This window comes from Rana temporaria, chromosome 4 (assembly GCF_905171775.1).
Source record: "Rana temporaria chromosome 4, aRanTem1.1, whole genome shotgun sequence".
NCBI lineage: Eukaryota > Metazoa > Chordata > Amphibia > Anura > Ranidae > Rana > Rana temporaria.
Genome location: NC_053492.1, coordinates 440,672,249 through 440,688,524, shown reverse-complemented (window position 1 = coordinate 440,688,524; position 16,276 = coordinate 440,672,249). Strand labels below are relative to the sequence as shown.

At 43.7% G+C, this 16,276-nt stretch overlaps 1 protein-coding gene across 1 annotated transcript in view; it reads left to right on the top strand.

Moving 5' to 3' along the window:
- The window catches only part of BICRAL (BRD4 interacting chromatin remodeling complex associated protein like), a 75,072-nt gene that overhangs the window by 37,516 nt on the left and 21,280 nt on the right, over positions 1 to 16,276 (top strand). The window contains exons 2-5 of the mRNA XM_040351509.1: positions 7,558 to 7,696; positions 7,987 to 8,032; positions 9,797 to 9,845; positions 13,201 to 13,269. Of these exons, the coding sequence (XP_040207443.1) occupies positions 7,992 to 8,032; positions 9,797 to 9,845; positions 13,201 to 13,269 (159 nt within the window). The 5' untranslated portion in view covers positions 7,558 to 7,696; positions 7,987 to 7,991. The remainder of the gene's footprint in view (positions 1 to 7,557; positions 7,697 to 7,986; positions 8,033 to 9,796; positions 9,846 to 13,200; positions 13,270 to 16,276) is intronic.

Sequence of the window (16,276 nt, the reverse complement as noted above, 5' to 3'; positions counted from 1 at the left end):
GGGATGGTAATAACACCCCCAGGCGAACAATGGTGGTTACTCCCAGCACAGCCATGGCTGGAACAGAGGCTAAATTGCCCATAATTACACATGTCTGAGTCAAATAACAACTCAGGCCCCCTCTAAATTTACAGCAGCGCCTGTTCAACAGCAGCAGGCCACAACACAATCCCCCCCACTAAATTTAGACACTGTCCCCAGTGTCGGGACCCATGGCATCTCAAGCCTGAGCGCCAACACCTGAACCCAAAAAGTAGGATGGGAAGGGGAAGAAAGAAAATAGGAACACAACAGGCATTATCACATCATGAGAAAATATAAATTTACATTATCATGCCTGTCTGTCTAGCTTGCCCCATTCTCCGGCCGTCTTGATAGAAGATCAACTGGACCTGAAAAAAAAAAAGAGCAGACACATAGCAAACCTATACCTAAGATCATATACATTTTAAGACAGAGTAAAACTGCACCTCCTAAAAGGTGGAGCTTTCCCTTTCCTTCTAAAGAATACTGAATTCTAAAGAATGTGATGGCTAGGCTTAAAAGAAAGTCCTTCCCTAGCATAACTGACCACTGCTGCCTAGTGGTAGAAGTTGCAATTCAAAAGTGCTGCACAAATCCTTGAGCAAAAACCCATTCTTGAACACAGAGTCCTCAAAGGCCCTGTCCTAACTGACTAGTTCCTCCCCCCAGACTTCAAAATTCTCAGCAGCAAAAGAGAGGAAAATGTAGTTCCTCATAAACTTCTCAGAGAAAGGGTAAAACCCCTCAACAAGTCTTGCCAGTTTTTTTTTTTTTTTTTTAGATAGAACCGGGGATCTGGCAGAGTCAGAGATCTTCCCTGATCATCAAGAGTGATAATGAAATAGGGCCTGTCATCCTTGCCAGGCCACTGGATAACCACCCGATCTGAATAAATGTGTCGGCCATAACTCCAGGATTGCCGAGATCCTTCAAAGCGGTGAGCCATGACGAAAGAAAAACGTAAATTCCAGGAGGGCTTAGGCACTTTGAGATAGTCCCATATAGCTTCTGCATACCATTTCTCAAGGCTCGCCTCGATCTCCTTCATGGTTGCTTCTGGCACGTAAGGAAACTCCCAACCGTAATCAAGAGCTACCCTTTTCATCAGGATCCTTTGCAATCGGGCAAGTTTGGGCAGCGTGCGGGAGTGTCCCAGCATCACACAAGCCTCTGGAGATCTCTTCAGAACAGGCGTCATAATTGGAGGCGCATCTTTTCCACCAGTAACGATGCCTGCATCCATAACAGCTTCTAAATTCACAACCGGGGGTTTCCGCCCGAGGCGTTATCTCCCCAGAGTCCATAGGAGAGCATCTCCCTAAACTACAGGTAGAGGAAGCTTTAAGTCTTTTGTCCCACTTCAACTCGGGAAACTCTAGCTCGAACCAGTGATCGCCACCGGCATCTGACAAAGAGTCCAGATCAGAGTCCGCATACTCCTCTGCAGGTAAATATTGTAGCGTCTGTGTACTTTATGGTACCGGTGCTAGTTAAATTTAAGGGTAAGATCAGAGTGTAGTTACACTCTGATCCAGATTGTTAAGTGCAAAACAGGGTCTCTGTCTCAGCTTGGCTGTGCTGCGGGCTTATTCTGTTGTACTGGGGTGTTCTTTCAACCCCGGTGCTGCAGGTGGCAGCAGTGGAGTCAAGGCTTGGGTGCTCTTTCTAAGCGTTAAAAACTTTAGGGTGGCCACATCACGGCGCACCGGCGTTATGGCCTACCTGACCGGGGTGTGCGTGCCATGCGGTGTTCCTGATTCCGGGGCCATACTGGCCTGGAGCATCTGAACAGGGACGGCACCCAGTAAGTGACTGGGTTCCCACCTTTGAGGATCCCAAGCTGTACTGCTGTTCGGTGGGGAGTCAGTCTGAGGAGCGCCATTGAGAGGCTGGCGGTCCAAAAGGGCCTGGACAAACCACCGGGGATCAAGGTAGACGGACACTGAGGGATTGATGACCTGTCAGTCGGTACCTGGGCGATAAGTTGAAGGAGATCCAGGCGTAACTCATCTAAGAAGGGATATCTCCAAGAATTCAATCCAGAGGGGGCCTGTGGCAGAGGTATCTTTCTAAAGCTCACCGAGGAGGGTCTGTGGCAGAGACTTTTTCCTCAAGTTCAAGTTCACCAAGGAGGGTCTGTGGCAGAGACTTTTTTCCTACAATTGTCCGAGTGATACTCCGACTGCCATGTCAGTGAGAGAGGCCTGTCCGGGTACACTAGAGAGGTGTTATGCTTGGGAGCAGGACTGTTTCCCTATCCTCACGCCTGAATCTGCTATTCTCCCTTCTTCAACTTTACTTTCCTCACCACAAGTTTACTGTTTTTACCCGGCTGGGTAATAAAGAGCACAGCAAAGAGCACCTGTATTGGACATTCCTTTACTTCTACTATATGCAATACGCATCATTCACCCCTAGGAATTCGGAGGAGCCATGCGGTAATGTGCCGCCCAAACATCCAGCAGCTCCTCCGGAGGTGGTGCTACAATATGTTCGCACAACTTTAACTACTTTACCCCCAGCCTGCTTAGCAGTCCCTGTCGCGGTCTCCACGAGGGCAACATCTTCCTCGGAGTCCGGTCCCGGTAGACACTGGGGTAGGCCTCGACCACAGCCGTGGGAAGCCTTCACGTAGTCCACCTTCTTCCTGGCAGGCATGGCAGGTACAACCGCTGTACAAACATTTTCCGTAACAACATCTGCTGGTGGCTCAGGAACATTTGCATTAGCGACATATTTGTTGGTGCCACTCACCATAGCAGGCATAGCAGGTGTAGAGCTGGAAGTAGGCCAGAAAAATAGCTTCTTCTAAAGTGACGGTGCCTGTAATCCAGTCCACCCAAAAGGCGCGGGGTGATCCGGTAGGCTGGTCTACCGCAAACAAATACTCTTCACACTGGAGACATCGGCCAAAGGGTCGGAGCTGGACCGCTAATCCTTCGCATTGTGGGCATGACACACCAAGCGCTTCCACGTTGCCGCTTGTATATAGCATGAAACGTTGGATTGATCCACTCCAAACAGATACTCCCCACACTGGAAGCATCGGCCAAAGGGTCGGAGCTATGTACCCCTACCATTTCACAAAAAAAAGTGTGAAAATGTTAAAAACGACAGACGTGCTTCATACACAGTGTGGTTGATTTACTACACTTCAGTTAGTAGCTCTCAACTGTCCCTGACTTTAAACGACTGTCCCTGATTTGGAACAAAGTCCCTCTGTCCCTCTTTCTTCCTTGTTTGTCCCTCATTTTGGTCTGATCTCTATAATTGTATATAAAATGCACAATTTTTCTTTCAAAAAGAGTTTCCCAATGCTAAACCTTTTATACAAATTCTAAATTGCTGTTTCAAAAGCCAATATAAAGGAATAGTTGAGGTAAAAAGAGCACTTGTGGGTTTAACTAATCTTTTTTGTTTGATTCTCCTTTAGGGGGGGGGGGGGGGGGCGTGTCCTATGCCTACATACTTTTGCTAATAGGTGTCCCTCATTCCCATCTCAAAAAGTTGCCAAACATGGTTATGACCCTATTTGACCAGTGACATCACCCAGGATATATTCAGATTCAGAATATTTTGAAATCATTGGAAACAAGTTGGTGACCAGATGCTGTCATTTGTTGGTGGTAGTAATACCATAACTACAGTGGGGAAAATAATTACCCTATTTATCGGCATATAACACGCACTATTGCCCCCTTAAAATAGTGGGAAATCGTGTGTACGTGTTATACGCTGATATAGGGTCTATCATTTTTTTATCATAAGTGTATTTTAAATGATAGAGACAGAATATCAACCAAAAATCCAGAAAAAACACATACAACACATGCACGGTCACGAAGCTTGCGGCGGGCATGCACCGTCGCCGGCGAAAGTTTCAAAGCAACGTACCTGTACGTTGTTTTGCACACCGGAGCCATTCTGCCAACGTATATTTACTGACAGTGGTTGGCAAGTGGTTAAGTGACTACTGCTAAAATACAAAACATGTACTTAATGTGCAAACGGTGTAATCATGAAAAAGTGACGGGTGCTACAAAATCAATTAATGTGCAAAATCCTAATATAAAAATCCAAAATGACCGGTGCTCTTCAATCGCGTGTGTCTTTCTTCTAAAAAGATAATTAATATATGCAGTCCTTATTAAACATATAATAATCTAAAGTGACGGGTGCTACACTTGCAGAATTGAGCGATAGTGAATCGCTGGGAAATTCATTTTTATATTATTATTTGTTATAATTATTTATAGTTATTTGTTATATTATAATTTATGATTTTGTGATTCAAACTTTATCATACCTGGGATGTCTAGAGGACTCTTGTTTGGACAGATTTTGGTGAGTTATTCCTATGCAAAAAACAATTGTACCGATTTGAGTACCGATTTGAGTCGCAAAAATCTGACATAATCATACCGCCAGGGTGGCTAAGCCCACTTCTTCTTAGCCCAAGTTATTGTGGACACGCTGTTTTACTGATTTTATTGCTGTTGAATGCAATAAAGTTTAGAAAACTACACAGCAGTGAAATTATGCTTAATAAACAAGAATGTTGTGTTAACAAATTATTTACGGTTACAGGAATACAATTCAAGACATATAGGAGTTGATTTACTAAAGACAAATAGACTTTGCACTTTTCAAAGTGCAGTTGCTCCAGATCTTAGTAAATGAGGTAAAGCTTAATTTTGCAAAAATTACCCAATTACGTGCAAGGAAAGTAAAAACAAAAAACAGCATTTTTGCTTGCACATGATTGGATGATGGAAGTCAGCAGAGTTTCTGCTCATTTGCTAAGCTCTGGAGCAATTGCACTTTGCAAAGTGCATAGTATATTTGTCTTTAAAAAATCAACCACATATATTGCTACAAATCTGCATACATACACATATCCACACACTACCTATCCCATCCTAGCAAATGCACCAGTCTGCATGCCAAAGGAATACAGTAAAACTCACTTATGCCTCGTGCACACGACCAGTTTTCCCGTCGGGGATGGTTTTGGCTGGAAATCCCAGCCGTGTGTATGCTCCATGGCAGTTTTTCTAACAGGAAAACCTCCGGGAATCCTGGCAGGAAAAATGAGAGCATGTTCTATTTTTTCCTGCAACGATTCCCCGGCGGTCTTTTATCCGGCAGTTTCCCTATGGGGAAACACTGCGGTGGAGCATACACACGGCTCGGATTCCAAAGCTCTCACTGCAGTTTTCCAGACAGGAAAACCTCTAGTGTGTACAGGGGGAAAGTTGCCGAGCAGGATCTCGGTTTTACCCCCGGGATTCCTGGCGGACTTTTTACCGCCGGGAATCTCATTCGCGTGTACTTTATCTAAGGAAGGGCATAAGCATGTAAGCCCGAAACTGATTATTTTGAATACTTTATTGGTATGTAACCTTTATGAAGATATTTGAAAAATAAAGAAACCATTTTAAGTGCAGCAACTCTTGAACATTTTTCATATATATATACAGTACAGACCAAAAGTTTGGACACAGCTTCTCGTTCAAAGAGTTTTCTTTATTTTCATGACTATGAAAATTGTAGATTCACACTGAAGGCATCAAAACTATGAAGTAACTGTGATGCATTTGCCTATATGTCTCAGTTTAATGCTCCCTGCTTGTTTAAGGCTGTTAATGGTGAGCACCGGTGCTACAGCATTTCAACAAATATAACTTTTTCTTTTTATGAATCTCCTGTGATTGTCACTTCAGAGCCATAACCTGCCCCTCCCATAGCGGGACACCTAGACGGCGGCGCACAGACCCATTCGCTGTCTTCACACTGACTTCTGGTGACTCTGCAGATCACACACAGACTTGGGGACTGACCGGCGTGTGATCTGACGACCCGGTGACATACCTGAGTCGGGAGCAGTTGCCAAGGGAGGTCATTTACGCCAAACGGAGTTAACCTCGGACTAAAAGCTCTGAACCCGTCAACCCTACTGGACCAGGGAAGGTCCAACCGGGTTTGCCGGAGCAGGGAGAAAAAGGGGGGCCATTGTGATGCATTTGCCTATATGTCTCAGTTTAATGCTCCCTGCTTGTTTAAGGCTGTTAATGGTATTTACCCTTCTGCAGCCAGTCCTGTTTCAAATGTTAATTGCTCTAGCCCTGTGTTTACTGGTTACTGTGATTAGACAAGTGGCTCATGTTAATTATGCTGATTGCTTCATTGTGGTAATTATCTCTCTATATGCGGAGCCGAACCGGCTAGATACTGATTAGTTCAAAGAAATATCCTTATTCCAAAGGATCTGTATGGAAGCCCCAGTGTGAGGGGGGCGGAGATTTGTCATTGTAACAGTTTTGGAAATGACATATAAGCTGTGTGATATAACATTAAAGTCTGTCTTGTTCTAGCAGTAAGCCTGGACTAATGTGTGGCTTAATGGGCGATCTCAGGAATATTCCTCCTAGTGGAATATTGGGGTGATGTTCTTATGGAAGAAGGGAATCTTTGACGGGGATATCATACCGATACCGTCACAGTAACACATGTGGAATTATACATAACAAAAAAGTGTGAAACAACTGAAAATATATTTCATATTCTAGGTTCTTCAAAGTAGCCACCTTTTGCTTTGATTACTGCTTGGCACACTCTTGGCATTCTCTTGATGAGCTTCAAGAGGTAGTCACCTGGCGCAGCACCCCATCACTCTCCTTCTTGGTCAAATAGCCCTTACACAGCCTGGAGGTGTGTTTGTGGTCATTGTCATGTTGAAAAATAAATGATGGTCCAACTAAACGCAAACCGGATGGAATAGCATGCAGCTGCAAGATGCTGTGGTAGCCATGCTGGTTCAGTATGCCTTCAATTTTGAATAAATCCCCAACAGTGTCACCAGCAAAGCACCCCCACACCATCACACCTCCTCCACCATGCTTCACGGTGGGAACCAGGCATGTAGAGTCCATCCGTTCACCTTTTCTGCGTTGCACAAAGACACGGGGGTTGGAACCAAAGATCTCAAGTTTGGACTCATCAGACCAAAGCACAGATTTCCACTGGTCTAATGTCCATTCCTTGTGTTCTTTAGCCCAAACAAGTCTCTTCTGCTTGTTGCCTTTCTTTAGCAGTGGTTTCCTAGCAGATATTCTACCACGAAGGCCTGATTCACCCAGTCTCCTCTTACCAGTTCTAGAGATGTGTCTGCTGCAAAAGGTGGCTACTTTGAAGAACCTAGAATATGAAATATATTTTCAGTTGTTTCACAATTCATAGTTTCGATACCTTCAGTGTAAATTTTGTTGCAGGGGCTTATTGTTTCTGGGGGGAGGGGGTCTATTGTCGCTGGGGGGTTGATTTTATTGCTTGTTACCATTAAAAAATTCCATGGAAATTACTTTGCACCACAAAATGATACTTGTCTCTGTATTCTATAAAAGGAGCAGTACTGGGAGGTGGGTAGGGGATAGAAACAATTGACGAATCTCAGGGGTGGGCAGGGGGCAGAGGCAAGAAGTGACTTCCACTTAAAAAAATGTATTTCTTAATTTTTCCTCTTTTTTGTTACAGGTTTCTTGACATGCAAGTCAATATTCTGAAGGGGCAGAGGAGTCTTTATTTGTTACAATGATTTTGCTGACTTCATTTTCAAATGGAGTCCTTTATGATTGGCATGTGGAAAGGCTGTGCTAAAGCTTTGGAATACAAGGTACTTTCTGCAATTAATGAAGTAAAAAATGTTTGTCTTTATTTATTTTACCAATTAAGCTGTCCAATGGAGATTTTTCTGACAAGTGCTTAAGGATTGGCGGACGCCTGAGCTCTCTCTGACATAATTGTTTGTTACACGTTGCATCTTACTATTCACATTGTTAGAACCTCTGCCAAGATTGTAAAGAAGTTTACATTTGAACATTATTGTCTTCGTCCAGTTTTATAAGAGAACGAGTTTTGCCGTAAATATGCATGCATTAAAGGAAAGTGCATTTTTTTATGTAGCTGACATGGACGATGATGATGACGCTGGGCTTCTCGATTTTATTGGGTAAGTGTACTGTTCACTATGTGCATATCATTGTTGTAATCTATGTCTACATGTCAGTTTATTATTACGCTGTCCAGTTACCTGAGAGAGATTCATTCTGTTAATAACATAAAATCAAGGTTTAGACTCCACTAACTAAGTTGAACTGTATGTATATGATGCGGTCCGACCTGGACCAGCTCCTCTGTTTATAAATAAAACTTTTGAAAAAAAAAAAAATCAAGGTTTAGTACAAAAATACTTAGTTAACCACTTCAGTCCCGGAAGGATTTACCCCCTTATTGACCAGGCCATATTTTGCCATACGGCACTGCGTTACTTTAACTAACAATTGCGCGGGCATGCAACGCTGTCCTTTTTTTTTACCACAAATAGAGATTTCTTTTGGTGGTATTTGATGCGGTTTTTATTTTTTGCGCTATAAACAAAAACAGAACGACAATTTTGAAAACAAAAGAAACCGTAACTCAAACACAAGGAATGCATGCCATCGCCGACTTTAGGTGGAGCCTGGGAGCCAGGCAGCCTGCTATTGGACGCAGGCAGCCTGAGCCTGCCCACCATCCACCCCAGGAATGATAGCAATGTTTGCCCACCTCGTCTGCCGCCGCCGATCGTGGCGGTGGCTCAGCTCCCTCAGTCTGCGGCTATGTGCAGCCGCGCGCCCGCCGCCCGCTCACCCCGCCGCTTGCGAGTCCCTGTCTGTCCCGCACTGTGCACAACAATATGACACAACACCTTAAAGGCAAATTAGGTGACGGCAAGGCCTTTTCTGTGGGCGAGGCCTAAGGCAATTGCCTAATTTGCCTAATTATAGAGCCGCCTCTGAATGCATCACTGGAAGTTGCAATCAGGGTGCCGAAGCTGTGGTGTCCTCCCATCCACCAAAATACATTATAATCAACGGAAAAAGACAGCTGGCAACTCCATAAACCTCAAATATTTTTATTTTGCCATACCAGTGAGAACAAAGACAGTGGCATACGCATTTCGTCAATAAGCATTGTTCACAGCCAGGCTTATTGACGAAACGCATCTGTCACTGTCTTTGCACTCACTGGTAAGACAAAGTAAAAATATCTGAGTTTTATGGAGTTGCCAACTGTCGTTTTCTGTTGACCTCAATAGAAACCGTCCGACATTCAGCCCGTGTTTATGGCAGCTGGTCTGACAAAAGCTGTAAAAGGTCCATGGACCGGCTCCCAACCAGCACTCTGAGGGTGCTGACCGGAGTGTTGTGTCAGGGGGGCTGTCCCCCTGTCAGAACAAAAAAGCTCAGCAGGGGAGATTGCAGTACTAACATCGGATTGTTAGTACATCGGCTCCAACCTGGGCTGTCAGTTTTGTTTTCATTCAAACCAGCAATTGAAAACTAGTGGTGTGTACGAGGCTTTATGGACAAAATACCACCTCTTAATGCAAATGTGGTCCTGCACCACAATTGATCGCTAAAGTGTGAAGAGACCCTCACTGTGGAGGACAAAATCTTTGCTCCTGGGTTTATGGCTGCATACATTTTACATGGCAGATTATACATCTTCAAAAAACGACAGTTCTCATTTGTAGCTGTGGGATTGAGGCTCATTGACATATCTAACTAGGAGCTCTAGCCTGACAGTTAAGCTACTCATGTCCTATAAGAAGCTGGTGGACAATTCAGCCCATCGACATCCCACCATAGCTGAAAATGACAGGTAACCCTTTTATATAAATGATTATGTTTTTAAATATGTGCAAATCTTTTTTTTCTTTTTTTTTTTCAAGGGACGCTCAGGCATTGAATTATTATCTACACGGATCAGGAGATAAATCTGTAAGTTTTCTGCTGTGCATGACAAATTAAAACAAATGAAATGTACTGTAGAGCAGTGGTTCTCAACCTGGGGGTCGGGACCCCCTCGGGGGTCGAATGATGATTTGCCAGGGGTCACCAAATCCTGGGCTGTTCCTGAAGCCTGCGGCTCTCCCAGCCTTTTCGCAGCCACCCAGTTCACGACATGGCTGGGGAGCATAGACTAGAGGTCAACTGACTGGTGAGGAATGTGAAGTGGGAGGGGCTGGAGGAGACCCTATGTCCTGATTTTGGCATAGGTGTCACTGCTACGAGACACCACAAAGCCGGAGACACAGTGAGTAACACTACCTGTGATTATAGTTCTTATTATACGTCCCCACTACAGTTCTCAGATCAGCAGATGACCTTGATCAAGAACACCTAAGTTGGCCGATCAGAACTCCCCCCAACATTGCCACTCATACCAACTCCCCACCAGCACTACCACTGATCCCACCACCACTGCCACTCATCCCAACTCCCTACCAAGGACGTAAGAGAAAGAATACAAATAGAGAATACATGGAAGGGAGAGGAAAAGAGGGGGTGGAACAAAGAAAAGTTAGAGAAAGAACAAAAAAGACGGCTAGAGAGAGGGGGGGGGGACAAGAAATTAGGATAGCAAGAAATAAAAGGGAAAGAAAGGAAAACAAAGATAAAGAGTGGTACATCCTAAAATGTTTTAATACTGTGCGAGTGGAAGGGACTCAGGGAGCGCTAAATGTCCGTGGGTTAGGGGTGCAAACTTGGGAAATTTTATCAAGGGGTCACGGGACTAGCACGTTTGAGAACCACTGCTGTAGAGTATCTTTATTTTTACATCTTTTGACTGTTTTGACTTTTGACATATTATATGATGAGAGCCCGAGTGCATCTCGTTTTCTCATCATATAATATGTACCTATATGTATGATCTTTAACATTTGCACTGTCCTTATATTTCATGTATGTGTCTTTTGTGTCTATTAAAATTATTTTTATATATTTTTATTGTTTACTGTGCTGCTAAAAGTCCGAACAGGGTTCACTTTTGGGTCCCCCCCCCCCCCGATTTTTTCTAACTTATTAATTACGGATGTTGGCAATGTGAGTGCTGTTCTTCTATTTCTAAAATTAAAACAACTCAAATGACTAAAATACGACTAAAACTAAAATGGCATTTTAGTCAGAAGACTATGACTAAAATTAAATTGAATAGTGTTTGGCAGGTGTAAAGAAATAATGTATTACAATGTAACTAAACCTATTCGATTTTAGTCGACTAAAATGTGCTGGAGATTATAGTCGACTAAAACAAAAACAACTCAGATGATTCAAATTAGACTAAAACTAAAATGACATTTTTAGTCAAAAGACTATAGCTAAAACTAAATCGAAATTTGATGTATAAATGAACACTGCTACAAGCATATACTCCACTGAAAACTATGAGTCTCTTTGCTACAGTGGCAGATTTCTATGTATGAATGGTGCAGCTGTGCATGCAGAGCCACAGAGCTCCACTGATTTTACATTTAACAGGAGATGCATCCCTGGCTACTGTAAAGGGGGGGGGGGTCGCAATTTGAAGGTGGGGGCTGCAGACTCTGACTATGCTTTGTGCTACACCCTAAATATGAGTGAAAAAGGGATTGTTAGAAAGATGCTGTGAACAGTTTGGCCCCTTTCACACGGTCAGACCGATTGGGTTCGCCTGTCAGTTTTTCATGCGGACCCGATTGGACCATCCATAGCTGTCACCTGCCAGCATCCACTCTGATCAGATCGGATGACAGTCAGATGGAAACGGACCTTGCATGGGCTGCGCCATCTTTTTGGTGGTTTATCTTTATGCCGGCGTATGTCTTACGTAAACGGCGTATCTTACTGCGACGGGCGTACGTACGTTCATGAATCGGCGTATCTTGCTCATTTACATATTCAACCCGTAAATCCACGTACACGCCCCTAGTGGCCAGCGTAAATATGCACATAAGATACGACGGCGTAGGAGACTTACGTCGGTCGTATCTTGGCCAAATTTAAGTGTATCTGGTTTCCAGAATACGCTTAAATATACAAAGGCACTCATTTGGACTTACGACGGCGTATCCACTGATACGCCGTCGTAAGTCTACCTGAATCCGGCTAATAATGTTTGAGGGCTCTAAGTAATTTTCGAGCAAAAAATACTGATTTTAACTCGTAAGCAACAAGTGTCAGAAAAAGGTTTAGTCTCTAAATATTTTAATTGACTTCATTTACAGACCAAAGTTCATCCCTTTGATCTAAGGAACTAAGGCCCGGATTCAGAAAGGACTTACGCCGACGTATCTTCTGATACGCCGCGTAAGTCCACGGATGCGCCGTCGTATCTATGTGCCTTATTCAGCAAACAAGATACGCCTGAATTTTGGCAAGATACGACCGACGTAAGTCTCCTACGCCGTCGTATCTTGGGCGCATATTTACACTGGCCGCAAGGGGCGCTTCCATTGATTTACGTGTCGAATATGTAAATGAGCAAGATACGCCAATTCACGAACTTACTTACGCCCGTCGCAGTAATCTACGCCGTTTACGTAAGGTGTACGTCAGCCATAAGTTTACCCCTCATAAAGCAGGCGTAAATCATGTTAAGGTATGGACGTCGGAAATGTCGAAACAGCCGTCGTATTTTACGTCGTTTACGTAAGTCGTACGTGAATGGGGTTGGGCGTAGGTTACGTTCACGTCGTAGGCATTGAGCCGGTGTATCTTAGGGCGTAAATTCGGCGTGATTCTGAGCATGCGCGCACATGCGCCGTTTGTTCGGCCCTTCATTTACATGGGGTCACGCTTCATTTCAATACATCACGCCCACTACCTGCCTACTTTGAATTAGGTGGGCTTACGCGGGCCCATTTACGCTACGCCACCGTAACTTAGGGAGCAAGTGCTTTGTGAATACTGGCCTTGCCTCTCTAAGTTACGTCGGCGTAGCGCATATGAGATGCGCTACGCCCGCACAAAGATACGCCGCTGTACGTGAATCTGGGCCTAAATTGGTACAATGTTTCTCTTTATCTACTCCTAAGCTAAGCTTGGCAGCCTATCTGTTTTCATTTTTTTTTGGACAGCTGTCAGCTGTGAGCAGAGAACTCTTTGCACTGAATCAGGAAAATGCTGTGTTAAGATCGCAAAGGAGGTAGAATCGCGATTCTTTAACGAATAAATGTGCAGCTACACTCTCCACTATACTTGTAGAACGTTTGTTGTATCTCATTGAAATGCTTCTTGTCGTTTAATGCTTGAGATGTGAATTTTTTTTTAAATATTTTACCCTAAATGAACTGTTCTTTGTTTTACTTAACAGGATGCTGATGAATTAACGGATGCAGATTTTTCAGCTTCAAATTCAAACTCTATTTTTGCCAATGCTAGTGTAAGTATAAATTAGAGAAAATTATAGGTTCTAGTCTTGGACAACAGTGATCAGAAATTAGGAGCTATAAAAAAAATCTATAGTCTTATTTTTGACATCTCATACATCTCTGCAACACATGCACATTTCCCTGTGTTTTATTCCTTTAAATATGGCAAGTACAAATACCTGTTTATTTGTCAGAAATACACTCTACTGTTCCACCCTCAAATTTTTTTTTTTTTTTTAACCACTTCAGCCCCGGGAATGACGTGATTCGGCACTGCGTAATTTTAACTGCGCGATCGTGCAACATTGCACCCAAACAAAATTGACGTTCTTTTTTCCCCACAAATAGAGCGTTCATTTGGTGGTATTTGATCACCTCTGCATTTTTTTTTTTTGCGCTATAAACAAAAAAATAGCGACAATTTTGAAAAAAAAAACTATATTTTTAACTTTTTGCTATAATAAATTTCTCCCAAAAAAAGATATAAAAAATATTTTTTCAGCAGTTTAGGCCGATATGTATTCTTCTACATAATTTTGGTAAAAAAATTGCAATAAGCGTATATTGATTGGTTTCCGCAAAAGTTATAGCGCCTAAAACATAGGGGCTAGATTTATGGCATTTTTTTTATTTATTTTTTTATTAGTAATGGCAGTGATCTGCGATTTTTATCGTGACTGCAACATTATGGCGGACACATCGGACACTATTCATTGTGAGGTCAGGCACTGATATTGGATGAGAAGACCTGGCTCGCAGTCTCTGTTCTAATTCATCCCAAAGATGTTCTATCAGGTTGAGATCAGGACTCTGTGCAGGTCAGTCAAGTGCTGCCACCCCTCCAAATCATTTGGTGGAGGGGGGATTATGGTGTGGGGTTGTTTTTCGGGGGTTGGGCTTGGCCTTTTCATTCAACATCAGTGCCTGACCTCACAAATGCACTTCTGGAAGAATGGTCAAAAATTGGTGCGCCAACTCAATATTTAATCCTATGGACTAAGACTGGGATGCCATTAAAGTTCATGAGCGTGTAAAGGCAGGCGTCCCAATACTTTTGGTAATATAGTGTATAAATTCATGATAGGCTGGTTCATAAGTGGGACATTGAAGTGTTCCTACATTACGAGTTCCTGGTTTCTATGATCAGAACCTGCCCTCTTCCCTCTAAACCAGGGGTGTCCAAACTTTTTTTTAAAGAGGGCCAGATTTCATGAAGTGAACATGCGTGAAATTAAATGCAAATTAAATATTTTATGCAAAGTTTATTGTAAACGGCATATTATTCATTTCATAACATTGATGACAATATATGATGATATATAACCGCTCAGGACTCTCTCTTTCTCTCTCTCTCTCTCTCTCTCTATCTCTCTCTCTCTATCTCTCTCTTCCAGTTTAATGTGGCCCCCCAAGTATATCCATCTGTGGCCCCCAAAGCTCAAGCGTGTTATGTTTTTTTTGCTGTTAATATATTTATCTTCTTTAGCCTGACAAATCCCAGAGCGCCGTGTTCTTTCTTAGGATGAGCTGGGGCGTGTTCACAAGTCTATGTGCCCGGGCCGGAAGGAAACTGACAGCGAGCAGTGCCACCGCCAATCACAGGCACTGTGACATTTCCCCAATCTCTGCATCTGCAGTCCACATATGCAGAGATCAGGAATAGTCACAGTGCCTGTGATTGGCTCTTCGCGCTGTTAGCTTCATAGCAGCTCTGGCACATCGACTTCTGAACACGCCCCGGCTCATACTTATGTAGTGCCCTGCTCTTGATGACCAGACACTATGTCAAATTTAGAGGGTGTCTGAGCTGATAGTTTAGCTCAGACTTTCTTAATTAAGGCTAAATCAGCCTCTGTTGCGGCTATGGCTGTGCTTGGAGGGATTTCCCTTTGTTTGCCTGTAGGTGGCGATACCATCACGGGCCAATGTTGGAACTAAGACAAGCCATGGTGTATTGGGTGTCTTTCCTCAGGAACAGCCCAGTGGGAGTGGTCTCCCCGCTGGGCATGCTGGGGAAGGATACTTAAGGGGCAGACGCCATTTTACAGGCTCTTTTTCGCCTTGTGACCCTCCTGGTGCGAGGTATGTGTCGTGTGATTTTTAGCCTCGGGACAATTCTGGCCCGAGGCTGCATTTCTGCCTGGTAGGCCCAGTTATCCTGACTGGGACCTATGCTTTGGAGGTGATCCTGTGCTGTCTGTCCTGCGGGAGGAAGCCACTCAATGGAGGAAGCCAGGGGAGGACCTGTCCCGGAAAGGACTGAGCAGAAGGCTGGTACTTTGGGAGAGGCCTGGTAACTTATTGGAGGATGCACCGTAGCCTACAATACCTTACAGTGTGCCGGGTTGGCTTAAAGGTTCTAGAACTGTAAGGCTAGATCTTCGGGTACCAAATCCTGTGGCAGAGGATTCCAAAATCCCTCATCTGAATTTGCAACCAGTCTGTGGCAGAGACTGAGATTATTCTTGTCCGTGCATCATCCCGGCTGCTAGACCAGATGAGAGGGGCCTATCCGGGTGAGCAATACCCACTTGAAAGAAAGTGGCGAGTGTGACTTTGAAGTTTAGCAATTCCCCAGTGATCTGCCATGTGTGCCTGAACCTTCCCCTGATCCTTCATCCCTCTACTTCTACAAGTTGTTTGAAAATAAAAGCGAAAGAAAAGGAGCTATAACTTGTGGACTTTGAACTTTTTACAGACTCTCAACTCCTAGACGAGGAGGAACGAGGTAACGTGCAAGGCCCAAATTTAAACCAGCAGCTCCCATGGGGGGTAGTGCTACACTAACAATGAGCGAGGCGCTCGGGATTTGGCAGGCTAAAGAAGATAGATATATTAACAGCATAAAAAACATAACACGCTCGAGCTTTGGGGGCCACAGATGGATATACTTGGCAGGCCACAGATGTGTATATATATGCAAATTCCAAACCGAAACACCAGCCAGACTTTGGACATGTCTGCTCTAAACAGTTTTTAGAAATTTTGATTTATTTTAATAAGGAATTGGCACATTTG